Source organism: Girardinichthys multiradiatus, chromosome 8, assembly GCF_021462225.1.
Source record: "Girardinichthys multiradiatus isolate DD_20200921_A chromosome 8, DD_fGirMul_XY1, whole genome shotgun sequence".
NCBI lineage: Eukaryota > Metazoa > Chordata > Actinopteri > Cyprinodontiformes > Goodeidae > Girardinichthys > Girardinichthys multiradiatus.
In genome coordinates, this window is record NC_061801.1 from 19,269,635 (window position 1) to 19,294,668 (window position 25,034).

The window sequence follows — 25,034 nt, forward strand, 5'->3', positions numbered from 1 at the left end:
CAGACCAAATAAAAGTTGTACGTAATTGTGAGGTGGGAATATAATGGTGATGTAAATACTTTTTTACTGTACTTCTAAACAACAAAAATATTCTGTGTTTTTGCTTAAAAATGTACGCTGTGCATGTTATGTGCAGATTAATATCTGTGGGTGAAGGTCTTACACTCAGGAACTTTGACATATGTTGAGGGGCTCCATTCACTCCAGAAGCCATGATCAGGCTTACAACGAACTTGAACTTGATATGTACCACCTGACCTCGGGCTGAAAATGTTAAAAACCTTCTGCTGGCCGGCAGGGTGCACCTGAAAATGAAACACATGTAAATAAGAATCAACTAAAGCCGCCTTCAGTATATGTATTTTAAGTGTGGTATTTGTGTTTATACATCAAACTCCATCATTGTGACATATCAGCTAATCCTCTAACATGGGGGTTGAACTAAATGCAAAGTTTCACATTTGAAAGACAAATACTGAAACCACCAGGCCTCTCCATTGCACTGGCAGTGGTTTACTCACCTCCCATTCATCCTCATTCTCCAACTGGATTCGGACCTCGTAGATGAGAGTGATCCAACCCGAGCGGGTGTCAGCCTTTTTGGGGGGTTCCCATGACACTCGAAGGAAAGGCCAGTCTGTGTTCTGCGTGACGCTCACTCTCACTTCCTCTGGAGGATTGGGCATGACTGGGGAGAGAGAACATGAGATTCACTGACCTGATGAGACACAATTAAGAACAAAAGTAAATCAAAGAGATGTGTTCCTCACTTCAGAGGAGCTAATACTAATTAGGTCTGAAATAAAATCAGTAAAACTATTTGATGCAAAGGTTAGGAGGAGCACTTACAAATAGGTAACCTGGAGGCTATTTCGTATCCTTTAAATCTTTAAAAATATATGCACCTGGTCTGTGTGTAGGTTAAAAAATGTCAGAGAGAATAAAAAAACAGCAATAGCAGAAAACCGTAGATGTTGTTAAAGTGTTTGTGACAGCAGGATGTGTGTCCTATACTTTCTGAGAGCAATCAAGCTCCATAGAGCATACAGTGGTGGTCAGAAGTTGACCTAAAGTCATCATCATGGAAGTTAAATAAATTTTGGGCTTTTTTGCGCCGGTCTTTTTCTGGAATGGTATGCTTACACAAAAGCTGTATTTTAAAAACAACAAGGTATTCCACAAGTTTTAATTTATTATGGATTTTCTCTAATCACACCAATTAAAAATTATACGTACACTCCCATTAATATACTACTGACAACAAGCTTGACAGCTGGTGTTGTTAGGTTTAAAGCCTAGCCTTGACTCTACCAAACAATGCTCTTGACACTGTGGCCAGATAGCTCAGTCTTTGTCTCATTTGATCATAAAAAAAATTTCTAGCAGACTTTGAGTTATCTGTGTAGGAAGCTGCAAATTTCAGATCGGAATTTTGTAAACCTGGCTTATTTCTTGGGCATCACCTTCTCAGTCCAAATTGATGTTAAACTCTCTTTACTGTGGACAGTGACACTGGTGAGGCAGTATCTTCCAGGTGATGATCGGCTTGACCTTATTGAATCTTGGATTGTTCCTTAACATCCTGACATATTTCAATTTATCGGAGGTCACAGTTTGGGTTAGATGACTGAAACATTAAAAAAGTTGGGTGCTCCAACAGGGAAATGACCTCAAATACATGTCTGGTGTTTGACTGGAAAAAACAATCTAACATTAAGCTTCTGGAATGGTGTATGGCCTATGATGAAAAGCAGTGTCCCTGCCAGGAAACCAACCACTATCACTGCTGTGGATACTGCTCAGATATCCAGCCAGTGAATAACCAACAAATATTTGGCAGGATATAATATTTCAAGTGTCACCCATTCACACTTTGCATATCTAAAACATGGTTGGCCAGCTGAATGAACTCTAACTTCGCTTAAGGCCCACATCAGGGGCTTTTCATTAGTGGTTAAGATGCTAAAGCTCATGGAGGATGGTTGATGATGGCTAGAAAAACTGTAATTTTTCTCAGCTTTTTTCTAAGGGATATTTTTCCAGTTATTAACGTTCATGTATGTAAATTATAGCATTTATAGCCATGATGAGTTTCTTGTACATTTCTGTCCTGTAACAAAACTCTGAATAGCCTGAATAAGCCTATTTAGGACAAAACAATGAAAGCTGATTAATTTTCTAGATTAAATTTGTATCCAATAACTTATACAATGTTTAATACTCTTCAACGCATTCCTTTTATTTACTTTAATTTTGAAAAATGTCATCTTGTGTGAGCTGTAACATGGTTATTTCATTTTGATGAAAAGGCAACCTTCTGTGAGCAGCTGCTTTGCTAAGATTTTTCCAATAGGCTAAACAACATCAGTGCTATTCAGTCAAAAAATAGTTTCCACTCATGTCCTCACAAGGAGTCGTGTCAGGGTTGTCACACTGAACCTTGCTAACAAAAAAGCCCTCACCGATGTAGACGACATCAATGTCAACGGGATCGGAAAATGTCCTTCCAAGCACATTGGTGGCCACAACAGTGATGTTGTAGTTCACCCAGATGGATGTGTCGTTCTTGCTAAAGAAGCAGGAGTTCTCTCCGGCCGTTTTGTAGTCGGGACACTCGTACACCGTCTCAGAGCTGACAGAGGAGAAGGAGAACAGCATGTAATTATGTGATGGTAGATACTGTGTTGTTACATGGGAGGAACAGTGTCCAGTAAGGAAGCCCTAAAAGGCAATAGAAAAAAAGATTTTTTTAAGGACTCATTTTCTAAGTCTGACTAAATTATATTTTTCTTAAGACATTAGAAGTTAGCTGCAAGTAAAAAATAAGAAATAGATCAAAAAAAATTGTTTTTTTGGTCTTTTTGTTCTGCCTTCATGTCCTACATGAAACAATAACGCAATTATTTGTCCACTGCTGTGGCTTAGTTTATATGAACAATCTTAAATACAACATGGATTTCTTCCTTATGAGGAACATAGAAACTGCTCTGACTGATTATTAATAGATCCTTGATTTAAATATTGTTTTCAGTAATCATAGCACACTTAAATCATCTTGAGAGTTGCAGGCTCAAGCTATCAAGCTAATAAATATGCTACTTCCTGATAGAAGAGACGGACAGTGTCCTTCAAAATAAGTGTTGTAGCACAACAGCATTCAGGAACATTCGATTATCATACAATATAGTTAACTCTTTCCATAACAATATAAACGAATAATAATTTTTAATATTCCGCCACCTGTAATTATTAATCACAAAGCCTTATATCTCTCATATACCAATTATAAACATCAAACAAGTAGTGGTAAAATGACAGTGTGCTGTCCTGCTGAAGCCTGCTACTGATGCGGGCCTTTGCGTCTCTGAAACCACCGTGGTGAATTTAAAAGCACGCTAATTCTTAAAGGACTGATTCCATATATGGTGTCTAAATGGCAAATCTCTCGTCTGAAAACAACCAAACATCTTTGAAACTAGACCTATAGATTTTTTAAATTAAATGCAACTTTCTGCGCTCACCTACACCTTGCTGGCTGGCTCCGCCACCAAAACTATACACTTACACATACAGGACAGAAATATTTTTTTTCTCACTTGCTTTACACTTGACTTATATTAAATTAGAGTTTTTATTCAGCTGTTGTCACAAAAATATAAATAAATAAACATATAAACACAAATATAAATCATCATCAAATGCTTCATATTTAAATTTTTGCTTGGTGATTTTTTATACCCCTTTCTATTGTGACAAGTCTTGATAAGCATGTTTTGACAGCAAGTTTTAAAGCCATTTGCAAGATACAGTCTTGGTTCCAAGAAACAGCAGTCATGGTGGGCAATAGTCATTTGTCCTACAGATATCTTTGATCAGTGCTGTAGTTAATTCTATATCACACATGAATATACAAGCTTGGTATGAGAACAACATAGCATGGCCAACAAATACAGCATTTATGCGTTTTTACTGTATTTTATTTTACTTTACAACAATCTCATTTAGAAAATAGGACATTGGTTCTTGGAAACCTGCTCTTTGACTATCTGATTGAACAATACAGCTGTTAGTGAAGGCTGGTGGTTTTATTCCAGTGCCTCTAGTGGCAGATCAAAGTATTACAAGAACAAACAGAAAAATATTTGTTTTTCCTCACTTGCCTTTCAGGTCTTGTTTTTTTTTTACTTGCAGCTATCATGTCAGACTTAGAAAATGAGTCTGTAAAAAAATATTTTCACTTTTCTTTCAGTGTAAAACAAAAAAACAAAAAAACTTGGAAATATTTAGGCTAGATTTTTTGTTTTTTTTTTACTTGCCTTTCATGGCTTCCGTTGTCTATTCTTTGCACTACAATTTGTAAAAAAAAAAATTGTTTGTGTATTTTGAGAGCATTAGAAACGAGGATGATTCAAGGATGAATTAAGGTAATATTTTCTCCTGAATGGTGGTCAAAAATACAAAACAGAGGAAGAGCCATTAACTACAACAATAGAAGATACTTCAACAACTAATGGGCTCAAAGAATTATACTTATGTAATTATCTCGATATTTCCGGCGCATTCAACAAACCTTTTTGCTGCATCTTGTGTAATGATGGTGCCTTGTGTTTAGTGTGTTATGTTTATAAAAAGAAAATAGTTTTGCTGATTTAAAGGACACTTAGCAACCATCGCAGGTTGAAACATCCTAGCCCTGTGATGGTTAAATGAGTTGAGCCTTGAGAGTTGGGTCGGAACAGATGGGAACATCTCGTTGTTACTGTGGCAGCAGCTGCTACTGACTGAGCAGAGGACCTGTTCTGTTGTAACTTTCTGGATGTAATGATCTCAACTAGCAAAGAAGCACTTCGCTGCTAATCTTAATGAAGCATCGTTTCAAGTTGTGGGATGAAATTCCCAAGCTCTTCCTTGTGTGTGTTTCATATTTAACTATACTTTTCCAACTGAGTTTTAAATTTAAATAAAATAATGTAAAAAAAATGTAAATGAAACAGAATACCATTTCATTTGAAAATATACACCAGAGAGTGCACTTCAGAATGAACTTCATTACCTGGACTTATTATGGACTATGGACCAAGCATTCATGGCTTTTATTGCTTTGGCACAAATAAAATAGTTTATTGTAAGCAAAATTGAGTTGTAAACAAAATTTATAACAGACAAAAATAATGATCGAGGGTTTTGTTTTCAACTTAAGACTCTACTCAACAGACCAAATCAACAAGAATTGCTTAACTTTAGGATTTTCAGTGGAGTCGTAATAAGTTCTTGAATTCATAGCTGATTCATAGTTTATTGTTAGCTAGTTCTTGCAATTGTTGAGCCATTTGGAATTCATCCCAAAAGTTTTGAGTGGTTCAAAATGTTTGTGCAGAACTCCCAAATCCAAAAAATCTCAGTTCATTCTTAACAAATTTCTAGTTCATGCTTAGGTATTGTAACCAATTCCTAATTGATTTGTAGGCACTCCTATGTATTCGTAACTTATTCGGGCATTCGTTAAGCAGTGTCTTAACCACGAAACAAAAGCATTCTCATTCACCACCCTTAGCTCCTGCATCAGTCTGTTGTAGAGACCTTATTCTAGCCTTCTAGCAAGTGTCCGCCATGGTCTAACCCAATACCTGGTGGCTCTTCTCCTTCCTCTCCAAACAAGTATTCTAGCCATCAACAGCTGGTGTTGATACTCCAGTTCCAGGGTGAGTACTACAGCGGCTCTACATTACACATCCATTTTGGATCTGACGTTCAGGTAGTGGTGAGGACCATTTTATTATATATTGATGGAAAATTCCACGAATTGTCAAGAATAGTAACAAATTCAAATTTACTGTACTTGATTTTTAGATGCCTTCAGCCTTTTGTTTACTGATTCCTAACTGATTCCTAACATTTGTGCAAAATTCTTAATAAATTCTTGTAAATTGTACTGAATTCAAATAATATTTGTACAAATCAAGATGAATCTCATGATTTATCTTTATGTATTGTACCTGTGTCATAACTGGATCTTAGAGCGTCACAAATCTGATCCTAATGTGCAAAATCCTCACGAATCCTAAAATTTTGCAATTCTTCTGGCAATTCGTGTTCATGGTCTGTGTGGAACATTAGCATAACTTGACCTCGAGGGAGGGATTCTGAATTCAATTCATAAAATACGTTGCTCTGCCTTGCCAGGTGGCTGGCTGAAAGAAGGTTACCACATTTCTTGGATACAATGAACACAAATTGTTGTGCTAAACAGTTGAATGTCATAGTGTAGACAAGGCAAATCAAATGCATTTAAAAAAGGCTGTTTAATGCATTAAAAAACATTTTAAAGATGAGTCTGAGACATCACCTTAGGATATATATATTTCAATTTTGAAATAAATAGGAAACATTTCTCTATGGCCAAAAACACAAATATCTTTGCCTTGTCTTTGTTTGGCTAAAGAAAATGTTGAAGCTATGAAGTATGTATTAATCTGTGGCACCTAATTACTTTGTACAAGCTTATAAATTATTACATTCCTCTTACAATATGGCAGTGCCAGTTTTTGCCGCATGCATGCAGCTTTTGATCATTTATGTTTCTGCTTAACCTGAACAAAAGTGAGCATTTTGTTATTGAATAGAAGACGGTCTATTGCAGAGCACTGTGAACTTCCATGTGTCGTTTCTATCTTAGCATATGTCTGATAGCCCAAAGTCTTTTTTACCAATTTAGCATGCAAACAATCTGCATAAAAACTACAGGCAGATGGCATAATCTTCTGACTGATGTTAAAAAAACATTAATTAGAATAAATAAGAGCTGCTTCTTTTGGATGTTTCAAATAAAGGGTTAGATGTTAATTCTACCTAAGTCTAGGGGTTCATTAATTAACATTTATGGGTAAACATGTCATAGTTATTAAAATATACAGCTGAAAGCAGATATTTACATAGACTGTTTATAAATGATTATATGGACTGCTGCAGATAGACACCAGCTTCCCCACGACCCACTATGGAAGAAGGGGTAGAAAATGACTGACTGAATGTTTATAAAGACAAAACTTTTCCCTCACTGAATATTACCTGTTTTAGGTCAGTTAGAATTACCAAATTTATTTCAGTTTGCTAAATGCCAGGGTAATGAGACAGGGAATTTATGAAATATTTTAATATTATTATTAAATGAATTTTAATATTAATTTCTTCAAATTTGGAAGTTTATATACACAAAGAATACTACGTTTTTTAACAATTTGTGAAAACCCAGATGATGATGTGCCGTCTTTTTAGACTTTCTGAGGTTTATTCAAAACATTGACTTATATGGAGGCACACCTGTGGATGTGGTCAATAGCTACATATCAAACAAATGGCTTTCTTGTGTAACATCATGCAAAAATTAAGGCACTGAAAGGCACTCAGAGACAAAGAGCTTACACTTGAACTAAATGAAACTAAAATAAAGTGTATTGAAATGTGAAGTATGGGGGCATCATGTTGTGGGGTCTCTTGCTGCAGAAGAGACTGTTAAACCTCACATAAAAGATGACATCTTGAGCACATAACATAATATGGAAATACTGAAGCAACATCTAAAGACAGGACATTAAAGCTTTGGCACAAATGGGTCTCCCAAAAGCACATTAATCCTAGGCATGCAGCAAAATGTGTGGCTTAAGAAAAACAAAGTCAGTGTTTTGGAGTGACCATCACAAAGCCCTGATCTCAGGCCCATGGAAAATTCATGGGCAGAGCTGGCTTACAAAGCTAACTCGGTTACACCGCCTCAGTCTGGAGGAATGGGCCAAAATTCCAGCAAAATATTGTGAGGAGCTTGTGGAAAGATACCTTTAACATCACTCATGCAGTTTAAAAAAACAATTCTACCAAATACTAAAGAAATGTATGGAAACTTCTCAGTTTGAAGAAATTATAGAAAAATCTCCTGAAGATTATTTCTTATTCAGGCATTTAGCAAGTAGAACTAATTTTTGGAATCCTAAATGAACCAAGGAAATGTCAAGTTTAGTCTGATTTAATGTTAGACAGGAATAATAAAAATTTGCTTTTTTATACAATTTACGTAATTATGTGAATTTCACTGTAGGTTGCTGATAAATAAAGTTATATAGCCTGCTTAAGGGCTAGAGGTTCATATAGTCAAGTGTTTTCAGTAAATGTACAAGAATTTATAACATAACCATTTCTGTTGTTGTATAATTAGCTAAGACACTATAATAACAAGAGCATTGATTGCTGTGTTCTGACCTACTAAAAATTGATGCCAATAAGTGCTCTTTTCGCACTTTTCAACATTCCTCTGTAATTACTGGATGGATGTAACGAGAAGCACAAGAAGAACAGCCATTCCTAACAGAGCTGTCAACCTAAGAGATGAGCAAAAAAGTAACCCCACTTTCCCCTAATCTTAATTCAGTCACAGCTGTCAAAGTCACAAAGAGGTCTGAGTCACTCAGACCTGTTATTCGAACTTCATTTCTCCTTTCTGAATACTGACATTCTGCATTAATCATGCAGATTTTGACTTCACCTAACAGACAAAAGACCCCACTAGGAAGAACTAATGTCTGCAGTTCTTGTCAACAGTCAAATAATAAGAAACATTTAAGATTTTTGGGGGGGATAAACACTGCCTCAGCCTTAGTCCTTCAAAGGAAAAACAGAGACTGAGATAAAAGGGAAAAAAAATTAAAATCCAGAGTTTAAAGATGCAGTTTTGTGTCTTTTGTAAAACATTTATGGTGTTGGATTGTGGCTTGGCTGAGGGCAGCAGGATCTGGAAGCTATATAGTCACCTTTAACAGATAGCTCAGAACTATTGAAGCAAGGCTATATTAAATGGTTATAAGCACTTAATATCTTACCTGTAGTAGATAATTCACTCGTGTCCATTTAGCACAAATTCTGATAGGTTGTCCAGCTGAAGCTGAAACTAACAACTACTCTGAGAGGGGCCAAGATTTCCACCGTCTTAATCAACATTCAAAAACATTTTAGCGGTTTATGCAAACATCATTCTCTGGACTTTTAAACATATTATTCTTGCATTGGGTACTTATTTGCACAGAAGAGAAATTATGGTAAGAGAAGATATATCACCAATGATCTTCCTGTGTGAAACACGTACTGAGAACGAAACATGTAAAGCCTTTCCAGTTAGAGTAACTGCATGAAAGAAAAATAAAGTGGTGGAAAAAGCTATAAAATACCATTCAACTAAACCTTCATAACATGTTTAACATTGTTTAAAGGTTCATAAAACAGCATCTGCATAAACTGATATGATGGTTGAAAGACTGGACATGTTTTAATGCCACAGGTCTGCTTTGATCTTGGTCCCTCTCGGTTTAGCCATTAGCTTCCGCCTCAAGGACCAACCTAATCTGGAGTAATACTAAATAAGGAGAGTTATCTACTGCAGATCACTTTACAAAGTCTACCCCTTTAAGGTATTAATACATAGCTAATCAGTTTCTGGTTGGGGTTTCATGTTTTACAGGTACAATAAATATAATAATATTCCATTCATCAGCACCTTTTCTCTGAATTTAGATTCTTACAAACATAGTTTCCTTCCGCTATCAAACATTCACTTCCTGTGTTTTCAGTTTCTATCTGTCTCCTTGTTAACATGTATCTCAGCTGAGCAGATTAGCCCATAAACAAAAACTAATCCACTGCATCCTCTCCTTTTCCACATCTGTGTTGGCTCCTAATCAACCTCGCTCACGTTTTACACTTCACCTTTACAGGAACAGGAAGTGCCACATGACCCCTTACAGTCTTTATCCTCTTATGCCAGTCTGCTGCCCTCAGTGATTTACACTATGTGGTTAACACTCAATGGTTCATACAGAGGGTGGCAGGTGAAATGCGTAACTCCAACACTGAATCATTTCACTTGTAACAGCAAAAGAAAACAATGTAAATCTTCGAAATTTAAACTGTACTTTCACAGATGCCCCCCATCCACATCTGACTGTGCTTGAAAATGGACAACACATTTAGTAGATGTGCATAGCTGATAGACCAGAAAATATTCCTAATTTTTTATCTTTAAAAAGTTAACACCATGCCTTTGTCCTTCCACTTCACAATTATGCAATTCTCTGTGTGGATCACATAAACCCTTTTAAGATAAATTCAGTTTTGTTGTGGTAATGTGACATGATGCAAAAAAGGTTCCAGGGATATGAATACTACTGCAAGGCAGAGTATTATCCTGGGCAAACACAAACACTGATTGATCAATATCTGTTGTTATAGTTAGTAAAGCTGGAAACAGATACCCTTTAAAGTACTGTTCAAAATAAGTCAAACGCTTCTCTCTGTCTATTATTTTGTCCCTCTGAAAAAAATTGGAGTTGTAGTTTACTGTAGAGTTGTATGAATAGCGGTACTCACTCAGAAACATGCACATATATGTACTATTTAGTCTTAATATCCACATGCCAGAAAGGAATGACAATGACAATGTGCATTCCTTAGCCTTCCTCTGTACACTGCTCCAAACATGTATCCATACTGTTATTATTATGCACTGCTGTATGTGTCAGTCTATTCAAAAATTCATGTGGTCAAGCCACAACTATAGTAAAACATTTTTTTTCTTCTGGTCTCAAAAATAACTGACTGCTTTCTTTCAAAATCTCAGATTAGATTTTTTTTCTGTTTTTCTAACCCTATATTTAACCCATTTGGACAAGGTTTTTTTTTAGTTTTTCTAAAGAAAGACCATGTACAAAGACTTATATTCAAAGCATTACCGCAAATATTTTTAGGAGGAGGTTGCAAAAAGCATACAGCCTGTATTTCTAAATCTGCTATTGCTATTATCACTCAAAAAAATTTTAAACAGGTTCCACATAACTGTATTTTGTCAGTTGAAAGCAAAAGATCTGAGTTAATTTTGCCTTGTGACGTTATGTTAATTTAAAATGAAATGTTAACAAAGTGGACAACTGCCCTGGTTCACTTTTTTGAGTGTTCTAATTCTGACTATTGCCTCTTCGCAAAATGTTTTAAAAACAGGAAAAAAGTGCTACATTTGGTTTCATTTTTATTTTTGGCTGTCTCTTCCCCACTAAACTACTCATATAAAGAAAAGTTGTGATCAGACATGTCCAAACTCTTGTATGACACTGGGTAGAATACCTCGGTCATGCCTTTTTTTCTTTTAAATATTTACTACATGCTTCAGCTCAATGACAGCAGATAAAAAAAATGCCATCTGTGGTACACTATTCACAGTGTGATTTGTTTAAAGCATTTTATACTGAAATATGATGACCAGAAGTGAAATGGATGACCACAAATAATCCTTGTGTTTCAGTTTGTTTCCATATCTGTTAAGTGATACAATAAAGTTGCAACATAGTCCTACTTCATAGCAGACACGTGGAATGGTAAGAAAGGCATTTGAGATAAAGGGTGTGTTTAATGTAGAGAATGTTCTGCTTTTGTATCTGATCAGAGCAAACTGGTTAGGACAAGTGCAAAAGTGTAAAGCAGAGCCTCATTCACGCACATGGGCTTGTCCAACTCTTTCAAATTCAGAAAGCTACAGTCAGGGCCATATTAAAGCTAATTTACAAGCAGTCCATATGTCATGTTGTTGTTGTTAGTTGGGCCCAAATGCAAAGGGGAGCTTGGAAGCAGCATGATAAGTAGAAATGCTTAATTACAAAACTGATAACTTACAGACAAATGAGCGTAGGACATGAAACATGGGTAGAGAAACTGACATGGAGCGGGCGGGCAAACAGTAGAATCCCACGAGGATCCATAAAAATCTAACAGCTTATATACGGAGGCAGGGTGAAGAAATGACCAATGAAACAGAACCGCTAATCAAATGAAACGTGGATCGGCTGTGGCAGGGAGAATGCAGAGCAATTGAAGGAGGGAGGCTAATAAACACAGATGAGGAGGGACATGGAGAAGTCCAGGGAAGTAACAGAACTATCTAATGTAGCAAGACACAAGAATAAACAAGGAACCTAATTTACAATGAATGAAACAGAATAACAGCATCTAAAGAACATAAACAGGAAGTGGAGAGAAACAGACGAGAAGGAAACTCAAAACTCAAATACCTAACAAGGGCAAATCATGACAGCATATCAGTACAGAGTTTTGCCAGATTTTACTTTCGATTTTGCTCCACTAAATTTGTGTTGTCTTTTTAAGCTGAGCCTGACAAAAATACTGATAAAAATGCTAAACAAAATACTTAATGAGAAAACACCAGTCTATTTGGTGTATTCTCACCAGAAGGTAGAGTAGGTAGTGAACCTGCTACTTTATAAAATGAAGCCAAATGGATGTAATGACCCATGCTCACAAGGTGACACAATACACAACAAAATATTAAAACCTTGTTTGGAAATAATTAAAATGTTTAATGAATTCACAAATAGAAATGGTTGTGGCTGCCCTGTCGTTTCCCTGTAATCAGTGTAAACTATTCCAGTCTAGGTTTGGCTGATATTGTAAATTTCATGCTGGATCTAATAGGAGTAGGCTATGTAGAGTTACAAACTATTAGGCTTTTTTGTGGTATTTATTGCAATAGTGATACAAGTATTTAGAAATTCATCACTGTCTACTAAGTTATACATCTGTACACCAGTTTTACAACAGTTCAATTCAGTTAAATTTTTAAATCATTTTTTTATTTATTAATGCTTCCTTGCAACAAACAATTAAAAAATAGTTTAAGAAGCAAAAGTAACAATGTTAATCATACTAACAGTTTTGGGGGTTTGAAAATGCTCCTTTTAGTGAATAAAGTTTTCAGAAATCTTAAGGAATCTCTATTCAGCGTAAAATAATCTTTTTCAAAGTATCTTGGATTTTGATCTAAAATTGATGAAAAGAGGATCTAAAACATGCAATAGCCCTTTAGATTAGCACCAACAGAAAGCTCTGGATCAGATGCAAACTTTGCCATCGTTAGCACCTAACAGTTAGCCAGTCTCAATATTTTCACAGTGCTTACAAATGATCTGTATTTTGTCTGTCACAGTCTCTTTATCTATCCAAAACGCTGTCACACAAACAACTTTAAAAGAGTTGGAGGGTTTTTCAGTTGTTTATGTAATAGGGTAAGAAGTTCTAATCGGTCAACTCCATCAACACAACTGGCCAACATGAATTACTTCATCATTTTACCTCAAAATAAGAACCTCAAACATAGACACAACAGACTGTCAAGTTTGTAGCACATGCCACCATAGCCACAACCCATATAAATATTAACAATTCATTAAAGTCACAGACTGATCACATATGTTGAGGTGTTTTGATACCACAAGATCTACAGTAGTTACACCCCAAAGAAGCCACTTACTTTTCTTTGCGATAGTACAAGGCATGGGTGGTTGGAAGCCCGCCATCAGAACCTGGCTCCCACCAGCAGGTAAAGGTCTCTTTTTCTGGCGAGCGGCAACTAGTAAGTGTAGGTTTCCCTGGTGGGCTGTAACCTAAAAACAAAAAATAAATAAATTCAATTGCAGAAAAAGAATGGTCAATCATTTACTTTATAACCAGTTGTTTATAACTTGTTAATTATTCAGCTCTGGTTCCTGTTTCTTGTTTCAACAGCCAACCAACCCTCAGGTACATCTTAGATATCTTAACTCATCAGCAGAAACTGATAAAGGTTTGTTTAAAGTGTAGCTGAAGACCAACACCTGATGTGTCCCTTCTTTTTGGATTTGAAAACCAAAAAATAGGAAATATAACATCAATACCGATAAATGAAAGAATTTCCCAGATTTTTCCATCACTCGCCATGTTACTGTTCTTTCCCTTTAAACACTGAGAAAAGTTGCCAAAGTACTCATGATGTTTTTTTTCTTCATGAGAAGTTTTCTTGGGCAAAATCATTTGAAACAGATATTGATTTATCTATTAGACCTCATGATCAAAACAGTGTCAACTGGTCCGTTAATTATCTGTTTGGAAAATTTCACCAGGCAACAAATAACTGTAATTGGGCTCAAGGTCATTCAGACTACAGACTCATACAATCTACAAAAAAAAAAAAAAAGATTTCTGCACAGATCACATCACATTTGAATTTTTCTTCCTTCCATTAAGAAATTCATGTTCTCTGTCTGGATGGATAATGAGAGTATAGCATAACATCGTTTTTTAAAACCCTTCATTCTTTTTCAATACATATCCAGAGCTGGAAAGTAGTTAACTGAATTTGCATATTTTATCTGATTTTTCTAGACTGCTTAGGAAACCCTGTCTTTTGCATAGAAAGTAGACTGTTAAAAGCTAGTTGTTCCTTTCCATTGTTTCCATATACATACTGAGAATTGGGATTGCTTGGTGATTAGCGATTTAATTCAGTCAACCATCCATTGTTAAAACAGGCTCACTCATTATTTTGAGGAATGTGTTGGAAAGTATGTAATTGAATTAAAAGCAGTCTATGAGACCAGATTATATTGGATCGATCTGATAATATATTTCTGGATTGGATCTGTTTTTCTTGTAAAGTGCCGTAAGATGACAGTTGCAATGAAATATATAAATAAACTAAACAAAATAAAACAGAAAAAGAAGACAAGAACAGGTATGCCCTTTCTGTTGTATACACAAACAACATAAACACCCTGAAAGCATGGGGGTATTATGTTTAGATATAGAGTGCCAATCAGATTTAACTAATGAGCTGGTACATTAGGGTCATTATTTCCTTCCACATGTAGCAGTGTAGGAGCAGATGAATGCGGATGCATTACACGCTGGAAAATCAATTTGATTACCATGCTTTGGAAAAAATAATAGCCACAAAAGATCATTTAATTTCATTGTTGTGAATATGACTTCTTAAACTGGGAAAAGAAGATTCTGATCAGGTCAGAATTGGTTTATATTTTTTAACAATACTGGATCTATAGGAGATGTCTAATTTTATTAGAGGACAGGGCTAAACTAAGTGCAAAACCAAGGGCAAACTTACGCTTTCCTTCTGCAAGCTGGATAAATAATAGTAGCAGCCACAGTAGAACTCCCCCAACTTTCTTCATCATGGCACCACAAAGCCTCTGCTGTGGGATGGAGCAAAAAAACACAAACAAAGACAGGTGAGCATGGCAAAGTGGCTGATACGGGCACTTGACCAATCACTTGACCCATAACGTGATGGCACGGGAAAAAAATGCTGTTTGCAGCATAGGCGTAGGCTGCCTGCACATTCTGACTGACAGCAGTGCCCAGCATGCAGTGATAACATTACCCAAAGGAACAAAAAACACATGAAAAGAAATGGCACAGGTTAACACTAATTATTACAGATGAGAAAACATCAAATATTTGATACTTTACAACAGAGGTAAAATGTCAAACATTTACAAAAAAAAAAACATTTGTGCAGCGATTAAGAGCAGTTAACATTTAACCTGACTTACAGAGGGCACCGAGGAGAAAAACTGAATAAAGAAAAGCAAATGAGGGAAAAACAGGTCTTCCAAAGAGATTGCATTCTGTTTAACTAAGGATTTAAAACACACACACACACAAACACCACACACACACGCATTCTCTCAGTTTCTGACTACCTCTACCAGCTGGTACATGCAGCGTAACTGATTGCATAACCTGAGTTGGAACTCCACAACAGCAGGAGCCTGGCTTGCCACTGCCTGCAACAGTCTAGACTTCCCGCATTTGACTAGCTATGGACAGATGTCTTCACTCTGTGTTTGCAAGTGTTCATTCCTAAAATGACCGATAAAAGGAGGGGGAATGGAAGACTATAGGAACAGAGAACACATGGAAAAAGTTGGAATTGCCCTCATGTGCTGTTGCCTAAAACTAGAATTAAATGCCGAGCAGCTTCTGTGCAGCGTTCCCGTAGAGAACACATAGAATTTCTATTGTCTGTTGCGAACATTTGCAAAGTAACTTTTGTTTTAGTGCTATGGGTTTTTATGCAGACACAATGTAAAACAAAATCATCTTTCAGGAATTTTTCAGTGATTTCCATCCGTCATCTTCTTAATTACTTGTTCTTTACAAAGCAATAACAGCAACTATCCTCTTGCTTTAATTTTGATTAAAGTGACTGACGGTTCCTATCTCTAAAAAAAAACATTCTCCTTGATGAAAAAAACATTCATTTGTGTGTAATTAATGTTATTTTGGGTTGGCTATTTTCAACTGAGCGCACTGCCTGTTTTCACGGTTCAAGGCGGCAAGACAGAATGTGGAAAAAAAGCTTCCTTTCCTTTCATGCTTTTCAACACACACACTCTAAAACACAACTAATGATCACGCTGACAACATAAAGGTACAACATTTAAATGTAGGAGTGCCAGCGGCTTTCCAAAGCATTCCGATGCAGTGCCGTGTACTCTAACCCTGAACGTCAGGGTTGGAGTACATACACATTTCAGTTGGGGCTTTTTCTCCAGCTGTTTGTTTTCTTTTCTTTTATTCTTCAACTCAACTATTATTTTCTTTTATTTTACACACGGAGCATAAAAAACATGTATCACTAAATTAGTACCATTTCCACTACTTAGATTCCCACATTAAATGTCAAAACTTTCTACAACAATCCATTTTTACATAAATAAAATAGCTAGAAACCAATTTGTCTCTAAAAGCCTTGCATATCTAGAGACTGAAATTTTTGCCCATTCTTCTTCATAAAATACCTCAAACTTAATCAGGTTACGTGAAATGTCAATTTTCAGGTTTTGCCACAGACTCATTTGGATTCAGTCTGGTCTTTGACTGGGCTCTTTTGGTACATTAATATGCTTTGATCTAAGACATTCCCTTGTAGCTCCGGGTGAATATTTAGTCCTGCTGAAAAGTTGCGTTACTTACCAGAAAGTAAATTTTTGGCCTCAGGACTTTTTGTGGCTTTCTTTAAACTGTTTTTTTTCTTGCCACTCAGCCATAAAGGGTAGATCTTTAGAGTGATGACTACTAGTTGTCCTTTCAACAAACTGTCCCAACTGAATCCCTGCTCCTCTTCCAGAATTACCAGTAACTGCTTTGTTTACTGCTCTCCTTGCCTAGCCTGTCAGTTAACATAACCATGTCTTGGTAGGTCTGCAGTTTGCAGACTCTGTTTAGATGATGGGTGGAACAATGCTTTCTGAGATGTTCAAAACTCTGGATCATGTTTTCTAAACTAACCCTGCTTTAAATTTCTCCACAACCTTACTTCTGACCTGTTTGGTCTTTAGGTTGGCTTAAGGTTGCAGCAAACTCTTTTTGAAAAAAAGATTGATTGATTGATTGGTTGGTTGATTGATTGATTGATTGATTGATTGATTGATTGATTGATTGATTGATTGATTGATTGATTGATTGATTGATTGATGTTTTTTAGAGGTGTCAGTGTAAAGGGGGCTGACTACACACATGCAGCTCTGACATAAAATCCTCATAAATTACATTCAAGTTTGTGGTCATAATGTGACGGAATGTGAATAAGTCTTAGAGGTATGAATGCTTTGGTAAGATCCGGCATTTGTTTTACTTTATTGCTATGCATAAATATCGATGGCTCTTACAAATAGTAATAAAATAACTACTTCTTTCCACCGCTGGAATGTAAACAGCTTGTGGGGTGAAATAGGTGATTTTCAACATGCTGTGACCCTCTCTGACTGATCTGAATCTATGCCAGTAACTCATTGGCTGCAACTCACAGCGCTATGTATGCCTCCAGGTAAATTCTACATTAATAATGCGCCGCAGCACTACTCAAGGTTGTAGCTGCCTGGGCATGTGTTGTCACATAGTTTCTGCCAAAACACCAGTTAAGCCTTACTTGTGTAATAGCCAAAGTGTTTCTCAACACATATTTGAAACCTTTCTATTTATACATTAATTCTGAAGACACCTTGCTTCGATCCTATCACACTTTAAGAACCTTAGGACATAAACCATATCCAGCTCATGTTTATGGTGCCTTAATTTTAGGAACGTCACCATGATCGGATAATTGGCATTAAGATCAAGGCACAGGATTAGCCTCCTGCTACATATAGCCTTCTTACGTAACCAGTAGCTGAGACTGTGGGCCATAAGCTGCTGGCCATTACAGCAAAGCTTTTCCCCTAAACTAATGATGCTGGGCAGTTTACATGTTACGGTGGTGCAGTTTTCATGTGTTACTTCTTCAGCCACTTCTCAACCACTTTTTGTCTTGCTTTTTGCTCTCTTGGTACACCTGTTTGTTGCCAATTCGCACCCCAGTTGAGCCTTTCGCAACAACTATCCTCAGTGTATACAATGCCACGAAAAGGGTATTTACCCCCTTTCATATTCCTGTTGTTTTTGCCTTATTGTCACACTTAATTTTCACATAATCAAAACGATTTTATTATCAGACAAAGATAACCTGTTTAAAATCAAAATATAGTTTTTTAATTATTTCATTTTTATAGAAAAAAAAACAAACTGGCCCTATCTGAAAAAGCCCCCTAAAACTAATATCATGCCTAGTGCCATCAAACGTTTGCGGTCACAGGAAATGATTTTTTGGCACCTTTGTGAATGAATTTTGAGCCACTCATCTTTGCGGAATTGTAATAATTCAGCCACATCGGTGGGTTTTCGAGCATTAACAGCAACTTTCAAGTCACGTCACAGCATATCAATCAATTAAATCCAGATCTTGACTAGGACACTCTAGATCCTTAATTTATCTATCATTTAGCCATTTAGAGCCAAACATCCTGGTATATTTTGGATTATCGTCCTGCGGCAAAACCCAAGTGCTTTTGCTCTTAATGTCACAAACTGATGGCAGCCTTCAGGATTTTCTGCTAGAAAGTAGAATTCATGGTTCCATCAATTAAAGTGAGTCCAGGTCCCAAAGCAGCCCCAGACCATCACACTACCACCACCATGTTTGATTGTCAGAATGTCGATCGTCTTCTGAAATCCTGTGTGAGTTTTATCCTGGGTGCAACTAGACACCCACCTTCCACAAAGTTTCATTTTTGTCTTGTAAGTTTACATAATATTTTCGCAAAAGTCTTAGGTATTATCAAGGTGTGTTCTGGAAAATGTAGTTTGGGCCTTTGTGTTCTTTTTGGTCAGCAGTGGTTTTCACCTTGGAACTATCCCACGGATGCCATTTTTCCCTGGAATCTTTCTTGTTGTCGAATAACAAAAACACATTTCTTAACTGAGGCAAGTGAGGCCCACAGTGCTGAAAATGTTCTGGGTTCTTTTGTGTCCTCCTGGATGAGCCATTTATGCATTCTTTGAGAAATCTTGGTATTCCAGTCACTCTTAAGAAGGTTCACCCCTGTTCCATGTTTTCTCCATTAGTGGGTTAATGGCTCTCACTGTGAGTCACTGGAGTCCCAAACCCTTAGAAATTGCTTTGTAATAATTTCAAGACAGATTGACTGACTTTGTATCCCTTGTTCCCTTAGGTCAGGTCATGATGTGTTTCTTTTTGAGATATTGTCAGAGATGTCTATCTAACATGATTTTTTGATTCTATGGGTCTGGCAGTAATCAGGCGCGAGTGTGGTTATCAGAGTTAATTAATGATGTAACAAGGAGTTTACTTTTCCACACAGGGTCAGATTGCTTTGGATAGCTTTTTTCTCCTAAATAAATAAATTAATCATAAATCTAAAACATCTTTTTGTATTTACCCAGCTTATATTTGTCTGATGTTAAAATATATTTGATGACCTGAAACATTTGACTGTGTCAAAAAGCAAAAACAGAAGAAATACTTTTTTTAAGGAAAGTATGTACCTTCTGAATTTTCAGTTATAATCGATCTCCTGTTTTGTTTGAATAAGTTTTGGATTCGTGCCCGAAGTTCTTACGTGAAACACCTTTAATTTTGCCTTGCTAAAAAGCTTTATTTTTTCCCCTTACTTGCCTTCTGCTTCTTAGCATTAAATTGCATCCTGAAACACATCATCTCTGCTGAGAATTAACATAGTACACATGAGAAATTTATACCTAAGCAACATTCAACCTGTGATGCAACATGAAAGTGCACTTTCATATATGTCTATATAGCATGTTAATGGAATTAGATTACTAGGCAAAACTGAATGATGTGCGAAAATGTTCTTTAAAATTAAATGTATATCATATCTGCTTTCTGCCTAATAAATAGGCACGTATGTGTTTTAAGATGTGCAGAAAACAGTAAGATTAATGATCACACACATGTTAATTGTTCGCATGGCTAACAAAAGACACAACCCAGAATACTAACACCTGAGTTAAGATTTTAAATGAATTATTCATGAGCTGTGTCCTTCTCTGTCCTCTCCATTTCAGAAGGTGAGAAGAGGATGTATCAAATGGCATGCTGAGGGCAACTGTGAGCAGAGAGAGGTGTCACTGGGTGGCAGACGCACAGTTAAATAGAACACCTTTGTACGGATCACGCGTACATAAAGTTCCCCTCTCATGAAAAGTCGAGGCATTCTGCGGAGGGCTGATCGACACAGCTGAGTTTACAGCATTCCTGTTTCCGAGAACCTGTTTCTCATTTCCAAAAGATTAAAAGTACAACTGGAGGAGTGCACAATATATCCTGAATGATTTACGGCACATTTATGTATTTCAGTTTTATATTAACTTGTGTTTAGTGTGATTGAAAAAAAGCTAAAGAGACCATTTGCGTTCTTGGTAACACTTTCTTTAAAAGCTGGAAAAACAGCCTCTGAATTTCCTGGTACTTGAAATACTATATACACACAGAAAGAATAAAGATGATGTGGTCCAGCAGGTTTGGCGTGACTGAAACGTCGTTCGTTATGGCAACAGCTCCTCGACTTTTTAACCCTTTATGAGTGAATTCACGGTAAAATGCGTATTGTGATTCTGGCCACATGCTGGCAGTTTGGCAGAAGGAATAACAGACACTAGAAATGGCTGAAACCTCTCTCATATCATAAGCTTGACCTGAAACCCTGCTCAGACTGGAACTAACTTAACACTTCCCGGTATTGTAAAAAAACCGGTTTGAACAGCAGCACCAACAGATTTCTAGGAACTATTTTCCCCCCTTCATACGGGTAGCCAGGGTTAGGAAACAACAGCAAGCAGAATCAAAAGGTGTGAAGAGGTTTCAGGTACAAGCAAACTGGACCAACTAAACCATAGGCTATGATATATTATGAGTTTAGTGAAACGTTTAGTTAAGATTTAATCTGTACATGGCTGGTTGGTTGCTGCTCTATATTAACCTCACAGACTGTAGGGTGTGCTGTGGATTTTACTTTAAATAATTCTGATAGATATAATGTTCAAATTTAAGTTCAAAATTCGTTTTATCAATTTGAGTGGACAGAAAATGTGCAAATAAAATAAAGATTAATCAATACCCTTAAAGAAGAAAAAAACACCTTAATGTTTTTTTGATGGAGGACGTATTTTTATATCAAACAGGACACTCAGAGCTTAAAGCACCTTTTGACACATGTGCCAACCCTTAATAAGATGTTTACAGAAATAAACAAAATGTGCATCAAAGTACATTCTGGTTGTTGATATATTTATAGACCAATATTAGCAACAGTTTTTAGATTTGACAAATGTAATGTATAGGCAGAGAAGAGAGAAAACTGGTACATCTGTAGTGAAAATAATTAACGATGCAAGTATACTGCTCAATTATATATTCTGGTAGACGCAGTTACAATATTTTGCTGAATAAAATACATATACTTTAGGGAAGATTGTTTTAGTACAGACACTGAATGCACAATACCTGAACTGCAAGTACATTTTAGGCCCAGAAAACTTTAAATATAGTTAAAACATATAGGGTTGTCCCTGCTTGTGAATGTGTTGTCTGTGGAATTTAATTTGCTAACTTTTCTTGCCCAACCTAACCTACGTCTGATGGACTCAACATGGAAAAAACAGCTTCAAGGACAGCAAACACACCCTTGCCTTGCTGCAGCCTTAATGATCCCACTTATCTTCCGTCAGACCGAAGTCAAGACATACGTTTGCGAGATAAGAGCGGCAGCTAAATTTATGGACCACTTCTAGTCTGGCAACTATGTTTGAGAAAGAAGCAATATTAGTTCAGCTGTTTTCTGAGGGGGACACTCTGGCCTGATGTTTATGTTGCCTTATCTATCGTTGGGAGCATGCACAAGAACACAAATCTACATAAATCTCCAATTACTGAACATGCATCTGATAAAGGCGAATCTGCTGGGATTGTGGGCGAGCAGACATCCCAGCTCCCATCAGTCCAGAGTGCTGTTGAGCATCCAGTGGGAGGAACAACAATGAATATTTATTGGCTGTTGAAGCGAAAAAACTGAGGTCAGGTCACCTTTTGACACTTCTATAAACAAAACAGCAAGCGCTTTAATGGTGAGGCCGTGAAATCATTGCTTACTGTGGTGCCAATCAATGTGTGTCACTACAAAACTTTACACCATCCACTGTCCACTGCACTCTTTACATTGTGAACAATAGCTTGAAGGTTCATTTACAGCCAAAAATCCAATATATGTCATTTAAAAGGGGCTGGGTCCTTATTGACCTTTCACAGACAGTATTTAGACTTAGTTTGGAATCAAATTAGCACAAGATTAATCTCTATTGATGAAGTTTGCACATAAATTGTTAAATATGTACTCCTTTAAATATTTTAAAGCCTTTGCATTCTGAACATCCTGGCCATTAAACCAACAATAAGCAACGCTGAAGTTAATTCAAGCCTCCGTGTCTGACTTAAAGGAAAGAGTCAGTAAGCTGCAGTCAACTAACAGCGTAATCCAGTAGTGAGATGATCAACCTAGTCCTATAAAGGTTGATAACCTTCTCCGCATCTTCCTAACCTGACTAAAGTCATTAAAGAATGACGAGAATAAAAACACTGCAGGCACCTCTGCATCTTCATTCTGCACGCCAAGTACAAACAAAGTGACAATCACATTCATATATATTTTTTTTTTTTTGATTGAGACTCATGAGACTGGAGATATTTTAATATTCCCTCCTAACAGTCTCATAATGATTACAAAAATATGTAAGAAAATAGAGTTTACCCGCAGCTGACAGGTGTATCAGCGTCTCCCTCGCCGAAGTGACTCCTGAGACGACCGACCAACTTTTGCCCGTATCCCTTGGAAGTGCGACTCATTCTGTCCGCGCCCCGTTGATCCAGAGGAGGGCGGGGATGGTTCTGGTGAGCCCAGCCTCCAGCGCAGAGCCCGCCCACGGTTCAGGTTGCCGCAGATGTGAGATCGGAGACTCGATGAGCAAGTTCTGTCAGTTTAGAAATAACTAGAGATGACGTTTTCTGAAAATCTACATTTGATACCAATAACAAAAATCAGAGTAAACCTTTCCTATTTGCGGCCAGTTAGGATTACCGAAATTATTTCTATTTGCTTAATGAAAGGATAATCGAGAGATTTTTCCCCTTACAGTGACACATGTAAATAAAATAAGATTACTATAACTTTAAACAATTTCAAAAAGGCAAAAATGATGATGCCATTGCAATGAAACCTTCATATTAATTTACAACATTTGAAGAGGCACACCTGTGGATGTACTGTGTTTAAAGATAACATCTTAAACTCATAGCTTACACGTGTGTCATCATAGGAAACAAATCTAAGTAAATCAGCCAAGAAATCAGGAAGGGAATTGCACACCTCCACAAGTCTGATCCATTATTGGGAGTCATTTTCAGATGCCTGAAGGTGCCACTTTCACCTGGTCAAACAATAACATGCAAGCATAAACTGCGGGAATGTCCAGCAATCATACAGTTCAGAAGGGAGAGAGGTTCTGTGTGCCAGAGGTTTTGGTGCAAAATGTGTGCATCAACCCCAGAACAAAAGCAAAAGACCATGTGAAGGTGCTGGCTGAGTGAATCAACATGGCCCAAAAGGCAACTCAGTGAGAAGGAACCAGTTACTCCAAAGATAACTTAAAAACAACAGATTACAGCTCGCAAATAAAGTCAGGAACAAAAACCTTCATTTTTGAAACATGCCCCAGGGTCTAATGAAACTAAATTGATCTGTTTGTCCCTTGTTGCCTTTGGAGGAAACAGGGAAAATTAGCAAGGCTGAGGGAAGTTCAGTGGTGGCAGCATCATGTACTGAGGGTGTTTTGCTGCAGGAGGGACTTATAATCTTTGGAAAAAAGATTGCATCAGAAGGACAGAACAGTATCTGGAAATATTGATGCAGCATCTCAAGACATTAGCCAGGAAGTTGAATTTAGGGCATAAATGGGTCTGCCAAATGGATAATGAGTCTACTTGTATCGCCAAATTAGTTAAAAGTAGATTAAGGACAACACAGTCAAATTTTTTGGAGTGGCCATCACAACGCCCTGATCTCCATCATGTAAAAATTTGGAGTCAGAGCTAAAACTGACTACAAATTTTGCACATATTGTGTAATAATCTGTTCATTACAGAAATGAAGAAAATACCTCTATTTTTCTCTTCTGTGATATCTGTTTTTTCATTGTTGCTGTGATAAAGCTCGGGCCTCGTGACATTTGCTCTTGGAACCTTTTGGAACTCTTGACTACATGTGTCTCTCCAAACAAAACAAAGTGCTGTTTCCTTGGGTCTTATTTTAAGGTGAAACCACAGTTTAGGTTCTGTTTAAGGTAACTTGACATCCTAGACTACTTGGTGAGACAACTGATGTAATTGTGATCTACATGTCATCATAATCCAGGGACCTCAAAACATAAAGGCTTGGGGTAACCTCAGAGTGAGCTTTCAGGAAATGAATGCAACTTGGCGACCATGTTGCACAGGTACAACTGATAGTTGTTACCAGATATAAATCAGGTTGCAAGGAATTATGATAACTTTGAAGAAAATAAATACCAAGTCCAGTTGAATGACAAGCATTTGAATTTTAAAGGTGTCTATGTGTGTTTGGGAAAGAAGGTCAGCTCACTGCAGCCTTTAAAAAATGTAAACACGTCCCCTATCTGTCATACTATCAGGGAGCAGGCGTCTATGTTGGTATCAGCAAGGAAAACACTCTTAAAACGGCCCC

General features: G+C 37.0%; 1 protein-coding gene across 2 annotated transcripts in view; it reads right to left on the minus strand.

Moving 5' to 3' along the window:
* Positions 1-23,147, minus strand: part of prlra (prolactin receptor a) — a 29,754-nt gene extending 6,607 nt beyond the window's left edge. Inside the window, exons 1-6 of one of the 2 annotated variants that reach the window (XM_047372786.1) lie at positions 23,046-23,147; positions 14,987-15,074; positions 13,358-13,490; positions 2,463-2,632; positions 522-688; positions 164-305 (exon numbers count right to left, since the gene is read on the minus strand). In XM_047372786.1, coding sequence (XP_047228742.1) covers positions 164-305; positions 522-688; positions 2,463-2,632; positions 13,358-13,490; positions 14,987-15,056 — 682 coding nt within the window. In that variant the 5' untranslated portion in view covers positions 15,057-15,074; positions 23,046-23,147. The remainder of the gene's footprint in view (positions 1-163; positions 306-521; positions 689-2,462; positions 2,633-13,357; positions 13,491-14,986; positions 15,075-23,045) is intronic. The other variant, XM_047372787.1, reaches the window with a different exon arrangement.
* Positions 23,148-25,034: the final 1,887 nt, after the last annotated feature.